Source organism: Podarcis filfolensis (assembly GCF_964270895.1).
Source record: "Podarcis filfolensis genome assembly, chromosome: 1".
NCBI lineage: Eukaryota > Metazoa > Chordata > Lepidosauria > Squamata > Lacertidae > Podarcis > Podarcis filfolensis.
In genome coordinates this window covers 93058031-93082138 of record NC_139604.1, presented here as the reverse complement: position 1 = coordinate 93082138, position 24108 = coordinate 93058031, and the positions used below count along the sequence as shown (strand labels likewise).

Sequence of the window (24108 nt, the reverse complement as noted above, 5' to 3'; positions counted from 1 at the left end):
ACAATTGATTTTTATAAGTTATAGGAGGATTGACATTTGTGTTCTCAAGAAAGAAGGGCCATGGAGCTTTGCATGTAGGTTCTTTCTCTGAAGGGAAGAGGAAGGATCAGAAGGTGAACCTTCGTGTGCTATCTCTGGGTCACGCAGTTCCTGAGGCATGCAAGAAGAAGCGTGTGGGTGTGGGGAGCTGGTGTTGCAGGAAAGAGCAGGAAAGAGCAGCAAAATGTTTAAAGGAAATAATAATTAGCCGAGGGGGTGGGGAAGTGGGGCAGGGCCAGTATTTCAGCAGTCAGTTGATTTATCTTCAAACGCTAGATTGCTGCACCTTCCTCAGAGCAGAATGCCTGCATTTTCTTTTTGTACCTGGAAAACACTGAGGACATTTTGGGTGTTACCACCGTCAAAAAAAGCAATGCTCTTAGCATTGCTCGATCTGTTATCAGCCAGGATATATCACTCTGTGTTTTAAAATGTATCTTGTCATCTCTCTCCATCTTTTGATCTTCCACTCCTACTCTTAATTTTCAGCAAGGATAATGCAAGCTTACTTCAGACATGCTTTGTCAGTGCATCACGCTCCTAAAATGCAGCCTCAGCTACTGTTTCAGACTCTGGTTTGTCCTGTACCAAGGACAGTGAAGCAGGCAAAAGCTCAGATAGAAACTTCAGAGTCATTTCTCTGGCAAGCTTCACCAGGAGTGTCCCAATTCCGCTTTTAATTTGAAGTAGACTAATCGTTTTGTCTTTCACAAAACTAGAGACATAAAAAGTAAACTAGCCCTTAAAGTAATAATATTGAAAAACAGAATAATACATTGAAAAAGAAACCTATCGTTAGCTCTCAAAGTCATCTGAGTCCAGTCTAAGGACCCAGTTTTTCTAAACAACAGTTTAGTGCTTCCTGTGAGCAGGATGTCAATAATGCTGAGTTAGGTGGCATTCCAGAGGCCTTGTTCTTTATCACTTAATCCCTATGTGTGTTAAAGGGCAAAGTAAACATTCCAATAAGTATTCCCTTCCTGGCTGAGCAACCTTCAGTCCTGTCATAATTACAGGCACCTTGAGACATTGCTGCTCGTCCAGGGACTCTCATATACCGTATTTTTCGCTCCATAACACACAGATTTTTCCTCCTAGAAAGTAGGGGGAAATGTCTGTGCGTGTTATGGAGCGAATGCCTACAGATGGCGGGGGAATCTGCTGCAGTTGTGAGCAGTCCGTGGCTCGCTTTGAAACAGTAAGCGGCTCCTGTCAGCTAGCGGAGCCGGGGAGGAGGGAGAGAAGCAGAGTGGGGTTGGCTGCTTTAAAACAACCCCGTCCTCTATGTTCCTCTCTCCTCCCCACTGAGCTGCTAAGTAGCAGCAAAGCTTTTCAGCCAGCCTAGCCGGGAGGAAGGAGAGAAGCAGAGCGGGGTTGGCTGCTTTAAAACAACCCCATGCTCTCTGTCCCTGCCTGCAGTTTTTTGCTGTCCGATTTTGGATTAGCCACTGTAGGGGCTGTGTGTGTGTGTGTGTGCTTGAGCTATCGTTCTCCTCCTCCTGCTTCCCGTTCACTCTCCCTGCGCCCCTGCGCTCTCCCTCCGACTTTAGGATTGACACTCTGTGTGTCTGTGTGTGTGTGAGAGGGCTCCTTCTCCTTCTCTTGCTTCCGTTCACTCTCCCTGCGCCCCTGCGACTTTAGAATTGACACTGTGTGTGTCTGTGTGTGAGAGAGGGCTCCTTCTCCTTCTCTTGCTTCCCGTTCACTCTCCCTGCGCCCCTGCGCTCTCCCTCCGTCTTTAGAATTGACACTCTGTGTGTGAGAGAGAGGGCTCCTTCTCCTTCTCTTGCTTCCCGTTCACTCTCCCTGCGCCCCTGCGCTCTCCCTGCGCCCCTGCGACTTTAGAATTGACACTCTGTGTGTCTGTGTCTGTGTGAGGGCTCCTTCTCCTTCTCTTGCTTCCGTTCACTCTCCCTGCGCCCCTGCGACTTTAGAATTGACACTGTGTGTGTCTGTGTGTGAGAGAGGGCTCCTTCTCCTTCTCTTGCTTCCCGTTCACTCTCCCTGCGCCCCTGCGCTCTCCCTCCGTCTTTAGAATTGACACTCTGTGTGTGTGAGAGAGGGCTCCTTCTCCTTCTCTTGCTTCCCGTTCACTCTCCCTGCGCCCCTGCGCTCTCCCTGCGCCCCTGCGACTTTAGAATTGACACTCTGTGTGTCTGTGTCTGTGTGAGGGCTCCTCCTTCTCTTGCTTCCGTTCACTCTCCCTGCGCCCCTGCGACTTTAGAATCGACACTCTGTGTGTCTCTGTGTGTGTGAGGGCTCCTTCTCCTTTTCTTGCTTCCCATTCACTCCCCCAGCACCCCTGTGACTTTAGGGCCAGTTCTCTCTCTGCGTGTGTGTGTGTTTTGACCTCACTGCGCTTGTTGGGGGAGAGTGTTGGTCGCAATTTTTCTTGATTTGTCTCAGAGTGGTTACTATCATGGTTTCCTTGCCGGGGAGGAGGGAGAGACGCAGAGCCTGCTTGTTCTAAAGGAGCAAAGCCAGAGAGGAGCCTCTCCTGCATTATTAGCAGCATCCTTCTCCACACACCCCACGCGTGCTCCTTGTCCCTTGAGTTCTTTTCCTTCCCTCCCCACTTAAAACGTGGTTACAAAGCACGGATCCACATGGATCCTCAGGATTTTTGCACTAGGTCACCCCAAATTCACCATCAGATCACATAGCATATCCATGGCTACAGCCTGCACCAAAAAACACACGCACCCACTGTTTCATGGGGCTGCAATGGCGCAAAAACGTGGTTACAAAGCATGGATCCACATGGATCCTCAGGATTTTTGCATTGGGCTACCCCAAACTCACCGTCAGATCACATGTCTGGCCACAGCATGAACCACAAAAATCATACATCCACTGTTTCGTTTAGAATATTTTTTCCTTGTTTTCCTCCTCTAAAAACTACGTGCGTGTTATGGTCAGGTGCGTGTTATAGAGCGAAAAATACGGTAGCTGACTTGCTACCAGCACTTTCTTTGAGCAAAGAGAAAGCCTGGTATTTATGGTTCCTCTGGGTGGGAAGATTGTCTGCAGCCATTTTGAATTGCTCTTCAGATGTATGGCAACCCATGTCAGAAGTGTAGATTTTGGCGAATTACTTTTTAAAAAGCTCAACAACTTTGGGCAAAACTAAAAAAACAACAACACCTCAACAACTTTTCTGTCCGGATTTTCACTTTTTGAAATATGGTAACCCTACAAAATGGAGGGGCCTGATTTGAAGGCCTTGGTTCAAATGTAGTACATGGTGTAGTCTTAATGGGGGCCATTGTCATCTGAATGTTGTTATTGTTTCAGCTTTGACAATCTGAAAGGGCGGTTTTCTGCCTTGTGTTGAAACCTTCAATTTTAAAAGACTATTTATATAAACACTCATATTCTGGTGTACAGACAAAACCAAAATCCCTTTGCAGACATTTTGTCTTCTGCTGCTGCCCACATGAAAAATAACGTTTACCTGAAGTGTAACTCTGGGATTAAATGAAGGCTGGATTCCTCTCCCCCCGCCACCCCTTCCAAAGTACTGTACAGTGGAACCTCAGGTTACATACGCTTCAGGTTACATACACTTCAGGTTACAGACTCTGCTAACCCAGAAATAGTACCTCGGGTTAAGAACTTTGCTTCAGGATGAGAACAGAAATTGTGCTCTGGTGGCGTGGCGGCAGCAGGAGGCCCCATTAGCTAAAGTGGTGCTTCAGGTTAAGAACGGACCTCCAGAACAAATTAAGTACTTAACCCGAGGTACCACTGTATATTACTACTAAACTTGACAAAAGACAGATGCAGGAAAAGTTGTGCTATTGCGGGGCTGGAGAACCTTTGGCCCCTCAGATGCTGGACTACAGCTCCCATCATCCCTGGTCATTTGCCCACGCTGACTGGGCCTAATGGGCCCAGCCCTGTGGTTTTGTCTTTGCTGGTTGGGGAGGTACCAGTTTTGCAGCTTTGTGTGCTCCAGACTCATGCCCATATTAACAACCAGAAACCTACCGTGTGTTTCTAGACTCTTAGGCCAACATTACACAGACACATTAATGGTGTGTACATGTATTCCCCAATAAAAAGCACAAAGCTGAAAATAGGAAATAGTAATTTGTTAACCGCAGCTAGTGACCTCTTTCCCAGAGGACACAATTAGTGTGCCCTTGGAAGAACGCTACATTTATGTGTAAATGCTTACAAGGAGCACTTCATTACGATGGAGACAAAAGCACTGATTTCTGTGACTGCTGATTAAATAATCCTGTTGCCACTGAGTTGTGGAATCTCAGTGGCGTTAATCAAGCTGCAATGTAGTCATCATGCCTTTGGACACAGAGGTGTCTCTTGTTTCTAGTGGAGGTCGAGGGTATAATTTGAAATCAGCCAGAGACCTTGGCCAGGCCAAGCATCCTCTTTTCCTAGGCATTGCACAAACAAAGGAATGGAGAGTATACAAGCTTTAACTTAAGAGCAGCAAAACAATAGGAGAGAGTCCGGCCAAGGACAGCAGTGAGATCACAACAATGAGAGAGCTAACAGACTAGTACTTGGGCTGCCCTCCCCCCAGCCCATTCCTGCCCTTCCCTTTCATATTTTGCAGAAGGAGCTTCCAGTGCAGGCTTCTCTGTGCCACATTCCTCCTGTTTTATAAAAAGAAAAGAAAAAACCGATTGACATGTTAATTACACCCAAATCCATGTGAGTTTGATCCGCTTCCAGCTCAGCCCCCAAAAGTTGCACATAGAGAGAGAGAGTCTGAGCTGCGTGTCAAACATAATTGAAATTCTGCTTGAGGTTGAAGCTGGGGGATTATTATACTGTACATCAGTTTTGTGTGCTGCTTTCTTATTTCTCTCTCTCTCTCCCCCTTCCCCTCCTGCTCTCCCACTTCTTGGCTGTATTCCAGGTATTAATCAAAGCACAGTTTTCTCCTGCGAAGCCCACAACATAAAGGGACTGTCTTCATCCCGGACGGCCACTGTGCAGATTAAAGGTGAGAGAGATCCTTCCCTGTTCTTCCAGAAAAGGAAATTGAATGGACTGTCAGGAGTGGGAAGAAAGCAGGGAAAAACAGTTTCTGTTTCTCCCTCCTTCCCTGCCTCCCTTCTACCCACCCCCCCAACAGGAACAGTTTTGAGCTGCTTTCCAGCAGTGCCTTCTCTCTCTCTTCTCAGCAAATGAAATAAAGCACTGTGCTCACTGTTTGGTATGCGGGCCTGTGTCCCTGCAGCAAAATTTGCAATCAAAACCAAACCCCAACTGGCACAGGAAGGGAAGATGTGACACGAAATAACAGATTTTCCTTGAACCGGGGCATCAGAACCATTTGTGGTAGGAAGGTAGGCCACAGTGATGTCATCTGCAGCGGACGAACAGGGAAATCTTCCTTTTCTGCACAAGTTTGATGCCTTCGTAGCAAAAATACCACCCCAAACCTTCTCCTGTCTTTTCTCCTCTCCCCTCCCATACACCCACACTCCCCCCCCACCCCCGCAATACATTGGCATCTCGTGAACTGCAGAGAACAGGAGGAGGCAGATCACCGTGAGGGCAATTAAATTTCAGGAATGTTATGCTTCTGTGGATTTCTGTGCTTTGCAGTGCCAAAGCTCTCATTTAAAGCTGGTAATTTGGAGCCCTATTAATAATTTTTGTTCCTTTCACAACTGCTACTTTCCTGCGGTGTTTCCTCCCCTCATAAGAAGCTAAAGTAGCTGCAGGCCAGGGGGGACTCACACTCTTTCTTATTTTTAGGGCAAATCTACAGCTTTGTTTTGGTTGGTTGGTCATATTTTTTAGCAATGCAAAATGCGATTAGTTCATTTTATATGGGTGCGTTGTTGTGGATGAGGATTACCAGAACATTTATTTTCAAAGGGCTGTTTCTTTCTCCCCTCATTTAAAAAAAATGGCTTTGGTTGGTTTTTTTGTTTTTTTGTGTGTTTTGTTTGTTTTTGCTCTGCCCACCATTGGAATGTGGCCACTGAGTCAAACCATTGTTATGTCTTCCCCCAGTATTGTCCACTCGGACCATTTAAAATGCAAAATAAAAGATTCAGAAGGTAAAACAATAAAACAGCAGAATTCTCTCAGACTGATGGTGGTTTTTGCAGGAGGTGATCTTCCTGTTCTGACATCAATGCATTTCACAGGACATATAGGTCTGATAAGCAGCACTGTGAAAATGAGGAAGGAGCTGTTCCAACTGAATTCACCCAGGCCATTGGTGGTCTTTGATGCTTATGGCATGAGTCCTCAGGCCTGGGCTTCTCATCAGCAGATCTTTTGGTAGTCCCTGAGATGGTGGAGAGGGGCTTCCACACCTAGACTCTTTCAGGCTATTGTTGGTTCCTTCAAGAGCTGATGGTGTAAGCTCCCTGGCTTCTCCTCCTCCTCACATAAATTCCTGGAGGAGGCCAGGTGAGGTGAATCATCTCTTCAGTTTGAAATCAATATCCTTCCTCATCCTCAGGCTCTCTTTCTGAGCCAAACAGTTGGAGACTGCACCTCATATCAGCTACCCAGCAGCCATTGGATGCTGATGGTGGTTCATCTGCAGTCTTCAAATTGCACCTGTGGGGCTCTCTGGCTTCCTTGACCTTATACCAAGAACATCCAATGTGATGCCCCCTGATGTTGTTAGACTGAAGTTCCCATCAGCCTCAGCCAGCATAGACAACAGTCTGGGATGGTGGGAGCCCTCAACTACTGTTACTTCCTGCATCACCTGGATATGCTAAGCTGCTTGAATTTGTTAACAGTCGTAAAGAGATCATAATTTAATGGTGGGACAAATGCTTTGCATGCAGAAGGTCTCAGATTCATTCCCTGGCATCTTAGGAAAAAGGATGTCAGGTAATGGTAAAATCTTCGCCTGAGATCCTTGGGAGCTGCTGCTAGTCAGAGTAGACCAGGGTTTCCCAAACTTGGCTCTCCAGCTGTTTTTGGACTACAATTGGCACCATCCCTGATCACTGGGCCTGGTAGCTAGGGATGATGGGAGTTGTAGTCCAACAACAGTTGGAGACCCAAGTTTGAGAAACCCTGGAGTAGATAATACTCAGTTTGATGGACAATTAGATCTGAAGTCAACTTCCTATGCATCTGTGTCTTGTTTATGACTGGAGAAACCCAGGGTTGAACCTGTGGTGTTCTACATGCAAACCGTTGTTACATACTCCTTCCAGAAGCTGGATACTGTTGAAATAAATTTCTGGCCTTGATGGAACTTTGGCTTGATGCAGCAGAGTTCTTCGTACATTCCGAGGAATATACTTCACCGTGTCCACCCTCAACATAAAGGACCATTGTTACCAAACAGAACTGGGACTGATTGCACTGTCACACATGTTGCTGACAAAACATTTGGCAGTTAAGAATGTAAGGAGAGATGAATGAGTCCAAAGGCCTATGCAGTCCTACATTCTGTTCTTACGGGAGCCAACCTGATGCATATGGGAAACCCAAAAGCAGAAGGTGGGTGCAGCAGCACTCTTCTATTCAGTTCAGGGCAAGCTGCAAGAACACCTTTCTTCCTTCTCCCTAGAAGCTTGCCGAGAGATAAAGAGATGCTGCCTCTTAGGGCCATATAGGTAGAGTTTATAGCCATGTTTACCAATCTTTGAAGCAAGACAAAGGACAGCGCTGCAAGGAAACAAAACGGAAAATAAGGGCAAAGTGGATTTATGGAGAAGGATCTTGGCAAGGTGTGGGGAACCATTTCAAGAGAAAGTGGCAGCATGAATGGAACTGCTGAGCCAAGAGTGGGAGCAGGAGATGATGGGAGCAGGGAAGGGGTGGGCTGGAGGGAACATATGGAGTGAGAAGATTGGGAGTAAATCAGAGGAGCGGGGGCCAGAGCAGTAAAAGAAGCGAAGGGCAAACAGCCTGGGCTGACGTGGTTCAAAGACAACAAAACAAGCCAAGGAAGACATTGCAGATGGCTCAAAGCAGGGAGTCATACGCACACATGTAGTTTTTCCCAAGTGCAAATCCTCTGGGTGAAGTCCAAGGATGCCATTCTGCAGAGGCATCTGCTAACGTAAGAGAAAGAGAGGCAATTTCCATTCATTCTCCCTTCCCCTTTGAGCCCACTGCACCACCTCCCATGCTCCAAATCTAAATCTGGACAGATTTCAGTGATTCTGAACCCAGCTTGGCTCCTGGAAAGAGATGTGGCAGGAGGAAGCTGTGATTTCGACCAGCTTCATCTGTGGCAACTCCAGCTTTTTTAAAATTTTATTTAAAAAAGAAAATTTTGATCATGGCACAGTTACACAAGACCTGGTACTTCAAGATTAAATTACTAACACATTCTACATGGAGTATGAAGAGTGTTCAGTAGCTTCAGTTGGTGTACATATTATATGGAGCTGGAAGTCCATCAGATGGACTTTAAACTTCTGCAGGATTCACAACCTGTGCTTTGACTTGTACACTACTCTCAAGCCTCTTCTGTGTTTCACATCACTGAAGTATTAGCTATTTGCAACATCAGCCATTCCTCCTTCACTGCTGGCTGGTTCAGCACTGTACCTGGTTCCGCAGTAGGCTTCTCCTGTTTTTCTCCCATGTGAGCCTAGATTTTAAGTTTAAGTACTGTAAAGGCAAATGATGTGATTACTCCTTTAAAGCTAAGCGAGTCTCGGCCTGGTCAGCTGCTTGGAAGCCTCATGTGAGCTCTGAGCTTCAGAGGGGCGTATAAGTGCAACAAAAAGAATGGATTTTGGCTTAGCACTAAAGCATTTAAACGTTGGTAAGCCACATGGATACATATGTGAATGTACACCACCCAACTGCTTTGGGTCCAGAATGACATTGTAGTAGTTGTTCAATAAGAGGAATAAGACAAGTTTGCATTTGTTTCATGAAATTGGCCCAAACATACCTAGATCTACTTGGAATTCTTTTTTTAAAAAAAAAAACCCAAACCCAAACCCAAACCTGTATACTTTCGGTGTTTAAAATAGGAATTAGTGGAAATCAACTCCCAGCATATCAGTTCTACCATCTGCCTATTAAAAGGACTAGGCTTTGCTTCCACGTTCCAGCACCGCTGCCCCTCTGACAAGAGAGGTGCTATGCAAAGGTTTTAGGAACTTCAGGCTAGCACTGCTTGCATCTCAGATTCCACAGCAGAATGTTTTGAGAAGTGCCTGTGTCAAATGTTCTGTGTTTGCTATATCTGTTTAAATACCAAACACTGAATAAAGAGAATAAGTTATTCAGTGTTAATCAGGATTTATAATGCCATGTGCAAGCCACCCCTGTTCATACAAAGCTTGATTAGCACCTCTCAGGGACCTTATCCAAATTCCCAGACTGTAGCGTCTGCACATTTCCATATAAATATCTGCTCAGTTCTACATATGCTAAACAGCATCCGTCCTTCTTTTTCAGCTCTCCCCTTTCCACCTCTCAATGTGACAGTAACTCAAATCACCAGCAACAATGCCAGTATCACTTGGCTGCCAGGATTTGATGGCCGTTCTCCACTTCATTCTTGTACAGTTCAGGTATGTGACACGTGCATAATACCTCCTTGGCCAAAACAAATAGCCAAACCCAGGAAATGTTTTGCTAGATAGCCCCTTGCTTTGCATGTCTGGGACCCTGGAGGCAGGGCTTTTCTACCGAGAAATTCTGTGGGCAACTGGCCTCAAAGGATGCAGTGCTTAATTTGTGACCAGAGCAGCATGGACCAAAATAAACTACTGTCTTGGAAAGACCCTGCATAGGAAGATAATCAAGTGTCATTGCAAAGTTCTAGTTTGCTGTACAGTGATGATACGATGTGCATGCATAGAGCTCTCCCATGCACAGAATGAACCTGGACCAATTTGAATCCCTCTCCCCTTGCATGGAGGAGTGCTGTGTGATGGTACATGCACAGAGCCATTTCTCAGGCACGCTGATGAATCCCACTTGTAAGTTCTAGTAGTACATATTCCATGCGTTCATAGGCAAAATAAAATACATAATGTCCCATTTTATTTTTAATTTGGGGAACTGTCCTATTGATGGTCAAGAGACTTCTGCTATTTTTAAAAGGACTGCATCCAATGACTAATAAAGTATATGTAATCTCTGCCTCTGGTGTTTTACAATTTTTTATATAAGATGTAAGCCACCCAGAGTGACTGGGGAAACCTAGCCAAATGGATGGGGTATAAATAATAAAATTGTTGTTGTTATTGTTGTTGTTCCCTATATTGATACTATACATATTTTACATAGTCCTTCCCAGTGTTCAGTGCTGGCATGAGACTAAACCTGTGGTACCACGTGCCTCAGCTTTAGTGCCCAGAGAAGTCTTAACTTCTGATGTAACTTACAGCTCCTCCAGATAACCTATTTATTGAGTATTCATCTAGATTTTCTTGCATAAAGCTTATGTGAAACCTGTGGCTGATCTTTTTTGGGCATCTCTTGTGATAGGTTTGCAGGTATGCAACAATGAGCATTCATTCTGATTTTACTGACCAGTGTTTGTACATCTTCCCATTAATCATTAGTTCATCCCAAACTTTTCAGTGGATTTCTTCTTCATGTGAAAAGTGTGTTTGTTTGTTTGTTTGTTTGTTTGTTTGTTTTGCTTGTTTTAGTGGATCTGTTGCACTTTTAAATTTCCAGTATGTGCTTGAATCCCTCCTGTCTGACATTCTGGAGGTGACTTTACATATTTTTGAGTTGGCAACATGCAAGCCTAAATGGCAGTTCATTGACTGGTACTTTATTGCGGGTTGCACAGCAGTTTGAAACAAATGCACACCTGCATATTCCTGCATTGCAGGGGGTTGAACAAGATGATCCTCAGGATCCCTTCCAACTCTACAATACTTTGATTCTGTGACTGAATTTCGGTGTTTAGAATACACTTAAAACCATGGAGAGACCTGGTCTGAACAAAGACATTGGATTCTTATCTCATTATACATGACAAAGCCATTTTTCACCTTCTCACCCCTTGCTTTTTCCTGTAAGACCTATTGCAGTCGTTAAGAGTCGTCAACAGGCTCATCACAGCTACCTGCCAATCACCCATTCCCACCACCCTTCTGAGTAATACCCCTCCCCACCTTCTCACTATATAGAAGGATCTGGCAACTTCTGTTTCAGTGTATCTGAAGAAGTGTGCATGCACACGAAAGCTCATACCAAGAACTAACTTAGTTGGTCTTTAAGGTGCTACTGGAAGGAAAAAAATTTTTTGGTGTTTAGAATGTGAGCTGAGTGGATTCTGTGCATTGTCCAGCAAGTAAGGTAGTTTTATGCTTGCTCGACAAGTGCTTGGTTGGCAACTCGCCCTACATTTGCAGTGCCACTGCAACCGCTGAACAATGGGTGTTGGGGAGATCACACAGTAAGTAAGGCTTAAACTGCAGACTGAACACGTGGTGAAGCAATTACGCAACCGCTTTAGTAAGGCCAGCTCCGTTTAACTCACGTTTTCTCTCATCATGTCAAGTTGGTCCATTTAATTGATCTTCCGAGTGAACCAATTCACGCTGTTCTCTGGTGTGCTGTTGTCAGAGATGAGTCATAGGCACAGTTGTCAAGCAAGAACTACCAGCCAGAGCCAATAAAGATCACTCTTGCCCAGGCAGAGTCCCAGACTAGTTCTCTTTGCCCCATAGTCGGCACCTAGTGCGGAAGCAGAAACCAAGGAGTTCTGGAACTTTTTAAGTGAGCACAAAGGAGTTCAGAAAGAACTGTTAACCCAGCAAGGCTCCAGAGGAGATTGAGAGGCTTGTATCTTCACTGCAAATTCCTCCTTCTCCTTCTAAGATTAATCTACTGGATCATTGTTCACAGCTAAGTCTTCTTGCTTTTCCTGAATTGATCTTTGCACCCAAGGTGACACTTGGGCACCCGGGCACCTTTCATGCCAACTCTGAGATTCCCACTGTGTCTGCTGCAGCTTTTGCTCTTGGAGCCCAGGTGGCAGAGAGGGAGAATCGGTGACCAGGGCAGGACACAGATAGATTATTGGAAGCACAAGCAAGACGTTCGTTTGGGACTTGTTCGGTTCTCCCAGGTCCTAAGTTGCACTGGGGTTCTCTGCGGGGTCCAATGGTGGGATCCTGACACCCTTCTTGCTGAGGAAAGCTTGGGGGCACAGAATCACCCAGATACCTGGAAACCCTTTATGGCCTAGGGCGATGGTCCAACTCTTTTCTTCTTCTGCATATGGGGCACCTGTGCACAGGACATCTCTGGATCCCAGGCTCTGGGCCCAGCTCGTCATGACAGCAGTCCCAACAACATTCAGTTCATCCTTAAAAGAAATGAACAGTTAAAAACAGCACGATCTTACTGCGTCAGAGAGTGGGTTCCCTGCACTGCCACCATTGTCAGCATTCTGCCTTGGAAGGGAATTAACAAAAGCCCAAGGCAAGCAGCTGAGGTGATCCAGCTTCCTTCTGCTTCGGCAGGGTTGCGGAAGGAGCTTGTGCATACTACTTGCATGAAATAAAAGAACCCATTGAGATGGCGATGATGACATGAGTCGTGACTCTCTGCACACAGCGGCTTTGGTCTTCTTTCTCGCACCATTTCTGCTGCTGCCGCTCTGCTAGAGAGGCTCTGTCTTGACAGATTAGAATGAATTTCCTCCTGTGCATTGGAATGCCACGCTTGCCCCGCCGAGTACAGCCTATTCTTCCTGGTTTGCACGTCCACCAGTCACTGTACAATGCTAATCTGTCTGGCTTCTGAGTCCCTCCCCCAACCTTCCTATTTCTCTTTTTCTTTTCTTTCCTTTGCAACCGGTGAAGTGGGGGGGGGGCGCGGAACAAAGCGAGAGCAGCTCAGATTTCAACCTCCTCAGGCAGCCTCATTTTCCTAAGCTTCCCAGGCTTTTCTGTCCCATGCTGGAAGGGAAAAAGAAACAGGGATTTCACTCTCCAGTCAGGCTTAACATGACAGCCACCCTCAGTTATAGGGCCTTGGGGAATGGCAAAATGTTGAGTACCTCTCAGCTCTGATTTTTATTTACAGGCACCCTTGTCCACTGACCCATATTTCTACCTGCCTCTAACTGACAGAATGTTTGTCATTCTTGTAAACAATGTTGTTTTTTAAGCCAAAAAGTGGTACCCACACTTTTAACATCTGGGGGGGAAGGTGCCTGTTCTTCATACCCTTGAGTACCTGCAGGAAAAAAGCATTGCTGGTAGCGCTGGAGACAGCAACAGTTCCCTATGTCATGCCCACACAGGAACAACACCCCACTGTTTGTTGTTAACAGGTTTTATAGCTTCACAGACCTGCACTGTATGTTTGACCAAAGCTGGCAATGGGACAAAACAAATGTGACTGTACATCAGGAGCATGGTTAATGTAGTGCCCTCCAGATGTTGTTGGACTGGGCTTATGGGAGTTGTTATCTGAACTGGAGGGTGCCGTGCCAGCTACCCTTGCCATACATCAGGGAAAACAATAATTCTATCATATCACTTTCAAACAATAGTTTTTAAAATGATTAAGATTCTCTCTACAGTTCAGTGTGCAGGTGTGTGTGTTTAAAAAAAAAATAGGCATACAAAAGTTCTAAGTCAAATTAAAAGGAACCAAGATCCAAACCCCCCATTATCCTGTGTGGGAGAACACAGCTACAAATTGCATCTTATTAGATAAACAGCAAAAGATAATAGTGTTAGATGGGAGGAGTATTTCCTTCTGCTAACTGAGCACACAAAGCCAAATCCAGATTCAGAGGGCTATATCAGGGCGAACAATTAAGTTCCTCTAGAAATGCACATAACTGCAAGCCTTGAAGGATTTTGTTGAACGCTTATTTGTTTTTTGTTGAACTGTCACTTCAAAATGTAGCTCATTTATAGTCTTCCTTCTTCTGTATCCTTGGTTTGTAAGACAGTTTTGTTGATAATGAGCAGTTCCCAGAGTCTATCATACCGTTGCTGGACAGATGGAGTTTATTGCTTTCCCATTTGTGCAGTTGATTGAAGTCTTGCTTCAATTAGAAGAAGAAAAAAAGGGGGGGAGGCGGAAGGGACCAGTTTAATGCCAAGTGCTGGGAGTTGTTTTGTGCCCATGAGGCTCACAAAGTGTATCTTTGGGCTTTTTGGAGGGCTGCAGTTGGTGATGATGATAACCATCTTCAAACTCTTGGGCCATAGAGGATGCCCTCTAAATGGGACAAAATGTTCCCACATGCCCAAGCAGGTGTCTCCCAGCCAAGAAGTTATTCTAGAGTTTATGGTTTGCTTACAGCCTCTAGCATTTTGAAGAATTAGTCATTGCATATCAACGTTCTGAAGCCAAGATTATATGAAATGTATTACTTGTTGGATGCAACTCTCCTAAAGATTTATGGCATAAAAAAAATGAGTCACTTTATGTTAAATCCATGAGAGTGTATTTGGCTTGTGTGTTCATATCTGCTTTATCTCCCTTCTGCAACAGGTGGCTGAGCTACAGGAAGATGACGTTTCCACAGAAGTTGTCCCTGTCCCCTCCTTTTCCCAGGCTTTTCCAGGATTAAAGCACTCTACCAATTATAGTGTTCGGGTCCAGTGCACTAATGAACTGGGCAGCTCCCCTTTTACAGACTGGGTCTATTTTCAGACCATGGGATTAGGTAAGAACATGGTTTCATGGAAATAGTGAAATATTTTTCCATTAAGCTATGCAGTTCTAGGGCAGAAAACCATTGAACAACTTGACCGCATCTCCCATTGTAGTAACTAAATACAAGGACCATATAATTCACATGGCTGATTCAAACAACCAGCCATCAGCTTCAGTTTTTTGCCATTGTTGTGCCTTAGACTGTAGTTTACTCATGGCAAATCATGTGAGGGTGTTCCTAGTTCATGCAGGTATAAAGGTGATGCTGGAGTTTCCCAGTATTCACAGCTTATTCCAGGAGAGAAAAAGAATCTTAGATGTTCCAGGACCTCAAGAGTCCCTTTGGTGAATTTGCAAGGGAACTAGCAAATGAAATAGCTTTTTGCCCTAAGGCTGTTCCATACCTCTCTGTCCCTGAGAGTTCTCTCTCTCTCTCTCTCTCTCTCTCTCTCTCTAACAACAGGATATATGTTGTGATTTTCTTTCCATTACAGCACCAAACAGTACTCCACAAAACGTACACATTATCCAAAGAGATTCTTGTCTGATTTTGGAATGGGAAACAATGGCTCCAGAAGTGCATAGGGAAAATGCCCTCGGATACAAGTTGGAGTGGAGTCAAGATAACATCACTCAGGTAACAGACTGAGCAGCATAAACATTGCCTTAGTGGATCAGAGCATGGTCCAAATTCTGTTCTAACCGGAGCCAGCCAAACGTCCCTGGGATCTCACAAGCAGGTCATGATAATGAGGACCATCTATTGTTGTTTGTCCTAGTCATCTAATATACTCAAGCTGTGTACACACTATAACTTAAATGCACATTTGAAACACACTCTTTCTATCAAAGAATTCTGGACACTGTAGTTTACCCCTCACAGAATTGCAATTCCCAGCAGCCCTTAACAAACTACAGTACCCAGAATTCTTTGCGGGAAAGAATGTGCTTTGAATAGGCTTTAAAGGCAGCACTTTTTTTCAGCCGGAATGTGCCCGTGAGTACCAGTGCCATTATAAGAGAACAAAGAAGGTGTTCATGGTGAGTTATGGCACCTCTTTTTCTAGAAAAACAGCACAGTTTAAAGGTATAGTACATACATATCTTCAGATGCCTGAAAAGAGAAGTTTCATTCTGCTATGTTGGCTCATGGCAGTGATAGACTTATCCTCCACAAATGGGTCTAATCCTTTGAAGAAGCCATCAAAGCTAGTGGTTGTCACCACATCTTGTGGCAACGAATCCCACAAGTTCATTAATGCAAATTATGCAAAAGGACTTTCTTTGATCTGAGCCTACTGCCAATGTTTTTTACACATGAGGCTTAAATGGATTTCTGCCTGTATCCCTCCGTAATGAGAAAGGAATACCTATATCAGTTAGAATAGACTTTTGACTACGCTTTTTCATAGTATGCAACAGTTAACAATGGTTCTGTCACTTGTGTCAGGAACAGTAGAACACGATGCTTCTCTGTCTTGTCATGTGTAAAAATTGTGTTAGGCAGAGCAACTTGGATAGTAGATTCATCAGGAGGAAGCTGATAAAGGCTAATCATACATTCTGGATCAATAAAATTCATCATATTCTGTTTGTCACAGACTATTCCTTGTTCCAGATTTGCCAGGCAATATCTTGAGCTGTATCTCAAATTACAGTGGAACCTCGGGTTAAGTACTTAATTCGTTCCGGAGGTCCGTTCTTAACCTGAAACTGTTCTTAACTTGAAGCACCACTTTAGCTAATGGGGGCCTCCTGCTGCCACCGCGCCACCAGAGCACGATTTCTGTTCTTATCCTGAAGCAAAGTTCTTAACCTGAAGCACTATTTCTGGGTTAGCGAAGTCTGTAACCTGAAGCATATGTAACCTGAAGCGTATGTAACCCGAGGTACCACTGTACCATCAATTATAAAAGTAAATTATAAAATTAATTCAGAGTGAGAAATTTAGTGCTCAGGGAAGGTTCTAGACCAGGGGTAGTCAACCTGGCATCCTCCAGGTATTGTTGGATTCCAGTTCCCATCGTCCCTGACCATTGCCCAAGCTAGCTGGGGCTGATGGGAGTTGTAGTCCAGCAACACCCTCTGGCATTCCCTCCCCTTAGATATTTGACTGGCTCCGTTTCTGTTATCTTTTCATGGCCTACTGAAGACCTTCCTCTTTCAACAAGCATTTTAAGTTGAGATCTTTCCCAGACTGCATCTGCATTGGAATGGTTTTAAAGATGTTGTTATTGTCATTATCACTTCTTGTTTGCTGCCCTGGACTCCTTTGGGAAGAAGAGTGGAATATAGAAAAGTAATGAATAATAAATATCATTACAGCACCATATTAGCTGCCTGTGTTCTAGACTGACAGCTTGGAAATGAATCCTAAAAAGCCACGCGCAAGTCTTAGGAATGGGTTTGTGTCAAACTGGAAGGTGGTAACATATGTTATCCGCAGTCTGTTCTGGGTTTGATTTTGTGCAACATACTCATTAAGGAGTGGAGAATTTCCTCCCCACCCCCCACCCCTCTCCTAATGCGGCTGTCACAGAGTTTGTAGGCACTACAATATGACAAAGAAAAAAAAGAGAGAGCGATTACAATCCCACATCTCTTCAAGTATTTATTGTACCTCTGCAGCGAAGCTTGCATTGATTATTAGGAATTTTAATAAAAGTAAAATAAAAAAAGCAATGCAGGCACAATATATTAGTATACAGTGGTCCCTCGGGTTACATACGCTTCAGGTTACATACGCTTCAGGTTACAGACTCTGCTAACCCAGAAATAGTGCTTCAGGTTAAGAACTTTGCTTCAGGATGAGAACAGAAATTGTGCTCTGGCGGCGCAGCAGCAGCAGGAGGCCCCATTAGCTAAAGCGGTGCTTCAGGTTAAGAATAGTTTCAGGTTAATTACGGACCTCCGGAACGAATTAAGTACTTAACCAGAGGTACCACTGTAATCGGTTTTGGGAAATCTCAGGGTTCAGAAAATTGTGGAGTTGCCTAAAAGTATACCTGCATTCAGGGAGCCTTATAGCTTCCTTGTGTGGTATTGTAAGCAAGTGCCAGATGAGTGCTGATCACCAATGGGTTTTGGTTTGCTTGCTTGCTTCAGGGGGAAATGATTGTGCAGGAGACGAGAGCCAACCTCACTATGTGGAATCCCTTAAGAGATCTTACCATCAGGGTGTGTGTACTCAACTCAGCAGGCTGTGGGCCTTGGAGTGAACCCTTGCTGCTTACAGCTGAAGATTTAATAGGTGAGTTGCATGTGCTGTAAGCTTCTTCTTTTATAACTGCATCTTCTCCTCAAGGAAAATATTACGTCACTGTTAGCACTGTGCTTGCAATGAGCTGCTGGTTGCCACTGTGTATTTCTATCTCTGCTCTTCCCAGCACTTACAACTGCATGTGTTGCATTTTTAAACGGAATGAGACCGAAGCGGAACAACGTGGAGCAATCTAGCAAAAGCAAAGTGAAACAAACTCAGCTGCAACTGAGTTGAAAAAATCTGTGCATGTGCGTTGAAAAATCTAGTTCTCATAATCCTTACAGGTTTCTCTACACCTGGGTTTTGTGTTAATTTCTATACACTGAAGGTTCTGTTTGTGGATTGTGGGGGATTTGACTGTGAACAATAAAGTGTGTATATATGGATGGATGTACATTCCCAGTGCTTTTTTTTCTTAAAAAATGTTTAGGGGTACTCTCATTTTGACTCAAGAAAATCACCATTTTATAGTTCAAATCTGGAAAAATAAATACAGTAAAAGGACAAAAGGACAAAGATTAAAAAATGTTTAGGGGGATGCGTACCCCTGCGTACCCCCCAGAAAAAAGCACTGTACATGCCTATACGGAAGTGCTTTGTGTGTAATAATTCCATAAGGTGTGAAGCAGGCCAAAGCTCTTTGAAAACATAGGAAATGGGTCTTACACCAGTCCATTTAGCTCAGTGTTGTTGACACTGATTGTCAATGGCTCTTAAAAGGTTTCTGAAAGAATTATCTCCCAGCCCTGCCTGGAGATTCTGGGAGTGAACCTGGAGTCTTGTGCAAGCAAAGTGTGTTCCCTCCCACCGGGCACTCCAAATCTGCAACTCTTAATCCTGCTCATGACGGTTTCTGATTCCCTACTTATCTGTGCACTGTGCATGGATGGCACATTCAGCAGTGAGGAAGGAGCTTGGGAAATCTTGTACCACATTGCACTTTCCCCCCTCTCAAGGTTCACTGTGCTGCTTCCTCCCCCATCCCTACCCAAAATTGTTGTTCCTTTTTTCCTCACAGACCTTTAAATACATAGACACCCCTCAGGGTTTTTTTTTAGTCTTAAAACCACCCTTTCTTCCTTTGCTAATTATGGTTCTTCTTCATAGCAGAGAGCGAAACAATACAAATAAACATCTTCCACAGGTTTGAAAATGTGACTGATGTCAAAACAGGGCCGAGAGATTGTAGATGAAGGCAACAATCTTATACAAAGTTAGGCGCTCTCAAGTCCAATTATTTCAGTGGACTTAAAACACATTCTCTCTCCCTCTCCCTCAGCCTGAGGCTTTTTTGTGTCCCAACCACAGCCACACCTAACACAGTATGTTGCTGAGCTTATAAACGCTTGAAAATAAAGCTTCATTACGGAAATGCTGACACACCAAAACTATAGATCTGTAAAAATAATGAAACTTTGTTCTACGCTTGAGCCTGGTGGAAAATAAAAATTGCTTACTTTCTAGAATTAACTAGCTGGTACTGAATAGGCATTTCCAGTTCCCACTGCGTGTGAAATATCTGGGGCAGCTTGTTAGCATACGGGTGGGGAAGCTTATAAAAAGATTTAATGGTGCTGTTTGAGGAAACCAAGCGCATTCTTATTTGAAGCACCCTCAGCCTTGCGCCCTGTTCCTTCAGTGCTGTGGGAAGGGTCTGGTAGACTCTTTCTGTTGCTCTCATCAGTGTCAGCAACAGAAAACAACTGGGTGTATGTGTGGCACAGGAGGGGCAAGGTATATTTTTAGGTGGGTGAGTTGTGTCCCACATGTTAAGATCGCTGAAAGAAAAATAACAGTATATTTTAAATGGCGGAGTCTAGCAATGGGGAGGCAAATGGGGGCAGCTCCCTGTTCATGGGGCACTTGTCTCCCCTGCCCCCTTCTAGTGCCACCTGTGGCTATCACTACTACCGGCACTGTACTATTGTGTCATTTACTTCATGCCAATCATGTTCTTAATGCATCAGAAGGACCTTTTTCTGAATGGCGATGTGCCCAGTCTGTTTGAAGGCACTGCATTTGGCTGCCTTTGTCCCGTCCCAGTTGAAGGAGCGTGCTGTGATTTCCACAGGAACACTGGAGACATTTTAACTTTGGAAGAAGAAGAATAAATAGGGAGCTTTCATGCCTGCCCCCTAGCAATAGCCACCAAGAACATGGGGTAGAGATGTGGGTTCTCACAACGCAACAGCCCCAATCCACATGGGAATACTTCCAAAGGTGATGACATGCGCCTGGCCCTCAGGTGCTTCTGCAAGTGATGCTAAATGCAAGTTTTTGTATCTAATTCGGACTTTAAACCAACACACAAAACTTGTGGGTTTAAAGTAGCATGTAATGTGTCAAGTAAACATTTTTAATGTAGGATGATGCAGTCTGGAAATTGAGAGCTTTTTTGGGTTAGGTTCAATATTGAGCTAGTGGACATTTTCCTGTTGTTCTTTTTAGCAAGCATGGTTCCAGGGCAAGGGCTAGAGACTTCCTCCCTCCCTATATAGCAGACCAGAGAATGAAGACCATTTGTTCCTGGTGCCAGCACCACAGGTGTATTCCTGATGGCGAACCTCCCATTTTTGCCAAAACAAAACAAAAAATCAGAAATACCAATTTCTCCTCCTGGTGTTGTGAGCGTGTACCTTCCACACTAAGCACAGTAATGATGTTGCTTGTCTGCTTCTTCGTTGCTGAGATAGAATTCCACCTTACTCCAGCATTTCCTGGTGAAAAATGCTGCCCGTCTGTACTAGTCCCACAATTTAAATTTTTAAAATAAAAACCACTGTCTGTATTTTAAGTGCAATTTTATTATGCGTTCTTCGTTTGTGTGTGCAAGTGTGGTCAATCTCTCTCAATTGCCATCTGTTGGTTGCACAGTCTTAAATGTTCTTGGGATCAATTGCAGCATATTTTGCAAGGTTTGGGGGGGGGGAGAAGGGGGCTGACCAAAGACCACCCAGCAGTAATATACCACCCACTCCTAGCTTTTCTAGAGTGATTCTGGAGGTGAAAGTTGCTGGAATTTAAAGGGCACAAAATCAGATGTGTAAGTGGAAAGGGCATAAGGTAAAGGTACCCCTGCCCGTACGGGCCAGTCGTGTCCGACTCTAGGGTTGTGCGCCCATCTCACTGAAGAGGCCGGGGGCCAGCGCTGTCCGGAGACACTTCTGGGTCATGTGGCCAGCGTGACGAAGCTGCTCTGGCGAGCCAGCACCAGCGCAGCACAAGGAAACGCTGTTTACCTTCCCGCTATAAAGCGGTACCTATTTATCTACTTGCACTTAAGGGTGCTTTCAAACTGCTAGGTGGGCAGGAGCTGGGACCGAAAGACGGGAGCTCACCCCGCTGCGGGGATTCGAACCGCCGACCATGCGATCGGCAAGTCCTAGACGCTGAGGTTTTACCCACAGCGCCACCCGCGTCCCCCAAGTGGAAAGGGAATAGATTGCAGCAAATCAAGGGAGAATAGAGTACAGCCCAAATGTTCTGGTATCAACATGAAGGTGTACAAAATAGAAAGGTGAATAGAAGCATCTCTTATGAGAAAAGCATTGGGTGGAGAAGAGTGAGGCTGAATATAGCTAGGAACAGTATTAAGGATATGGACATCTGAGTGGAATGGTGTCAGGTATCCATGCATCTGAGGAGGCTAAATGGATTTTCCTGTCTACAGATACAGTTTTAGTAAGATTGTATATTAGCCAATAAAAATGGACTGGCAAAGAACAAGCATTGCTCAGTTTTTCCTCATCATCACATGTCTAGGGCTTTTATAGCTTTAGTCTAAATTGGGATGCTTACAAATTGGCGGATTTCATAATCTAATTTCCCCCACTTTCTTTATGCTGATATTCAGAAGGCCTCTGGGGATGTTATCTTGCACAGCCTTAGGGTAAGAGAATGGGAGGGGGGACGAATAAGTTATATTACAGCGCTCCAAAATATCTGCATAATACTGTGTGCCGAAAAACACTCCATACACAAAAGATCAGGGGGGAAGTTTCCTTCTCTTTTGCTGATACAACACATTTTAACAGGAAATTTCCTATGCCCTGGGCAGCTCGTATGCAGATTATTCCTGCTACAAGTTCCTTGTTCTGCTAAGATTTCCTTGTTCTCTTCAATAGCTAAAGGCCAATCCTAAAAGGCTGCTGCAATTGCATCTGGGATTGAAAGCAAGTTCAGTAGCGACTACTTGAGTGCTGCTTTCACAAACCACAGTAGACGCTTCCAAAAAAATTGTGCAATCCCTGCACCCTCCATCCCTACACTCACGTAAATTCTGTCATTCTTGCTTTTATATTTTGCTGGAATTTTGTAGCAACCTTATCCTGGCCCAGCAAAGATAAGGTAAACTCTTCATCAGATTCTGTTGAGGCTTTGGGCAACGAGTTTCAGCTCTTAGTTATTTTTATTTATTTACTAAGTGTATATCCTGCCCTTCCTCGCAAAGGAGCCCATTGATCTTCAGAATATGCTCACCAAACCTGGAATTTGTAGTTAGGTTTTGAAGATGGTTGGTGGCTGCCACTCAAATGCTGGGATGTCCTGTCACAACAAGGTACACTCTATTGCTGTAACATCTTTTTCAGGTTCTTTGGGACATGGCAGATGTGTCTGCTTCTGATGTTTGAGTACTTACACTGTGGAACATGCCCATTTTAAGATGGATTACTTTGAGTTGCAATTTTCTAAATGTGATTTCCTACTGTCTCACTGAGGATTTCTTTTGTACACAGGAGGACAGAGACAACCTCCCTATGGCACATCCTGGGTCCCTGTAGTATTAGGCATTCTTACTGCACTCGTCACAGCAGTTGCCTTGGCACTGATCCTGCTGCGGAAAAGAAGAAAAGAAACTCGCTTTGGGCAAGTTCTTGTCATCATCATCTCTTAATCTGGATGCATTAATGCAACCACATTGCATCACAGGGTTGCCCATAACTATGTAGCAACCCAGGTCGGATTGAGGAAAACCTCCCCTATTTACAAAGTGGAGCTGACTTTTAGAGCAGGAAAACTGAACAGGGCAAGAAGGAAGTGCCATGGCCTGTGGCAGTGGCTAACACAAGGATAGGGAGCCTGCAGTCCTCCCCATGTTGTTGGTCTCCAAATCCCATCAGTCCCAGCCAGCATGGCCAGTTGTCAAGGATGATGGGCATTGCAGTCTAGCAACATCTGGAGGGACATGGCTACCCATCATTGGCCTGATAATGCATCACAGCTGGCCAATATAGCTTGCTCTGCTCTGATCATGCTACAGTTTGCTGTTAGAGACAGTAGAGGGAGGAGGAATAAGGGGAAGAGAGGGAGCTGTATTGGCAACCTGGACAAGAACGAGCAGCATTGTGGGTGCTTCAGTAGGCCCAGTGTTTCTTGCTGTAGCTCAGTGGTAGAACACCACACAAAGGAATACAGAGAGATAAAGAAACACAGCTCACAGAACTCTGTATGCAATTATAATTCAGTGGTAGAGCATCTCTTTTGCATGCAAGCTCAATCTCCAGCATCTCCAGACCTGGCTGGGAAGGCTCCAGTCCAGGCTACCTCATCCTCGGCCCTCCAGATGTTTTTGAGACTACAATTCCCATCATCCCTGACCACTGGTCCTGCTAGCTAGGGATCATGGGAGTTGTAGGCCAAAAACATCTGGAGGGCCGAGGTTGAGGAAGCCTGCTCCAGTCTGAAACCATGAAGAGGTGCTGTCAGTTAGTCATTGTAGACAATACTGAGTACAGTGTACCAATGGCCTGGTATTCAGTATAAAGCAGCTTCCTTTATTGCTGGGGTGGATACTGTTCCCGTGCTCCTCTTCATTCCTGAAGCCTTTGGAAAACCTGAGGCTGGAAGGGCCTGCCCAAGGAGCTCAGACCTTTTGCACATCATCACTAAGATGAAATGGTTGGAAATTCAGAGAGTTTCTAAGCTGTTGTATATGTATGTGGAATAACAATGCACCTTTGTAGCACTCCAGTAATAGTTCGGTAATGAGATTTTCATTTTGCTCCTTTTTGCTTCTTTTAGTCATGCCTTTGGCAGTGTGGTGGGAGGGGATCCAGTCGTCCATTTCAGAGCGGTGAGATCTTTCAACAGAGAAGGCCCAGAGCTTATTGAGGCAACATGTAGGTAAAATGTTCTGAGTGATTCTTTACTACAGATCCCATTGATCCGATGAGTTTCCAAGGCTCTCAGGGCAAACTGCTATTTTCTCCCCTGCTACTCCATTCAAAATTTTC

General features: G+C 44.7%; 1 protein-coding gene and 1 long non-coding RNA gene across 3 annotated transcripts in view; both read left to right on the top strand.

The window, feature by feature from the left end:
* LOC310766305 overlaps positions 1–24108 on the top strand; it is an 818379-nt gene that overhangs the window by 513101 nt on the left and 281170 nt on the right. The window lies entirely within an intron of this gene.
* Positions 1–24108, top strand: part of TYRO3 (TYRO3 protein tyrosine kinase) — a 63996-nt gene that overhangs the window by 25534 nt on the left and 14354 nt on the right. For both annotated transcript variants that reach the window (XM_083612267.1, XM_083612268.1), the window contains exons 5-11: positions 4928–5014; positions 9421–9536; positions 14449–14623; positions 15108–15250; positions 17719–17863; positions 22612–22741; positions 23897–23994. In XM_083612267.1, the coding sequence (XP_083468393.1) occupies positions 4928–5014; positions 9421–9536; positions 14449–14623; positions 15108–15250; positions 17719–17863; positions 22612–22741; positions 23897–23994 (894 nt within the window). The remainder of the gene's footprint in view (positions 1–4927; positions 5015–9420; positions 9537–14448; positions 14624–15107; positions 15251–17718; positions 17864–22611; positions 22742–23896; positions 23995–24108) is intronic.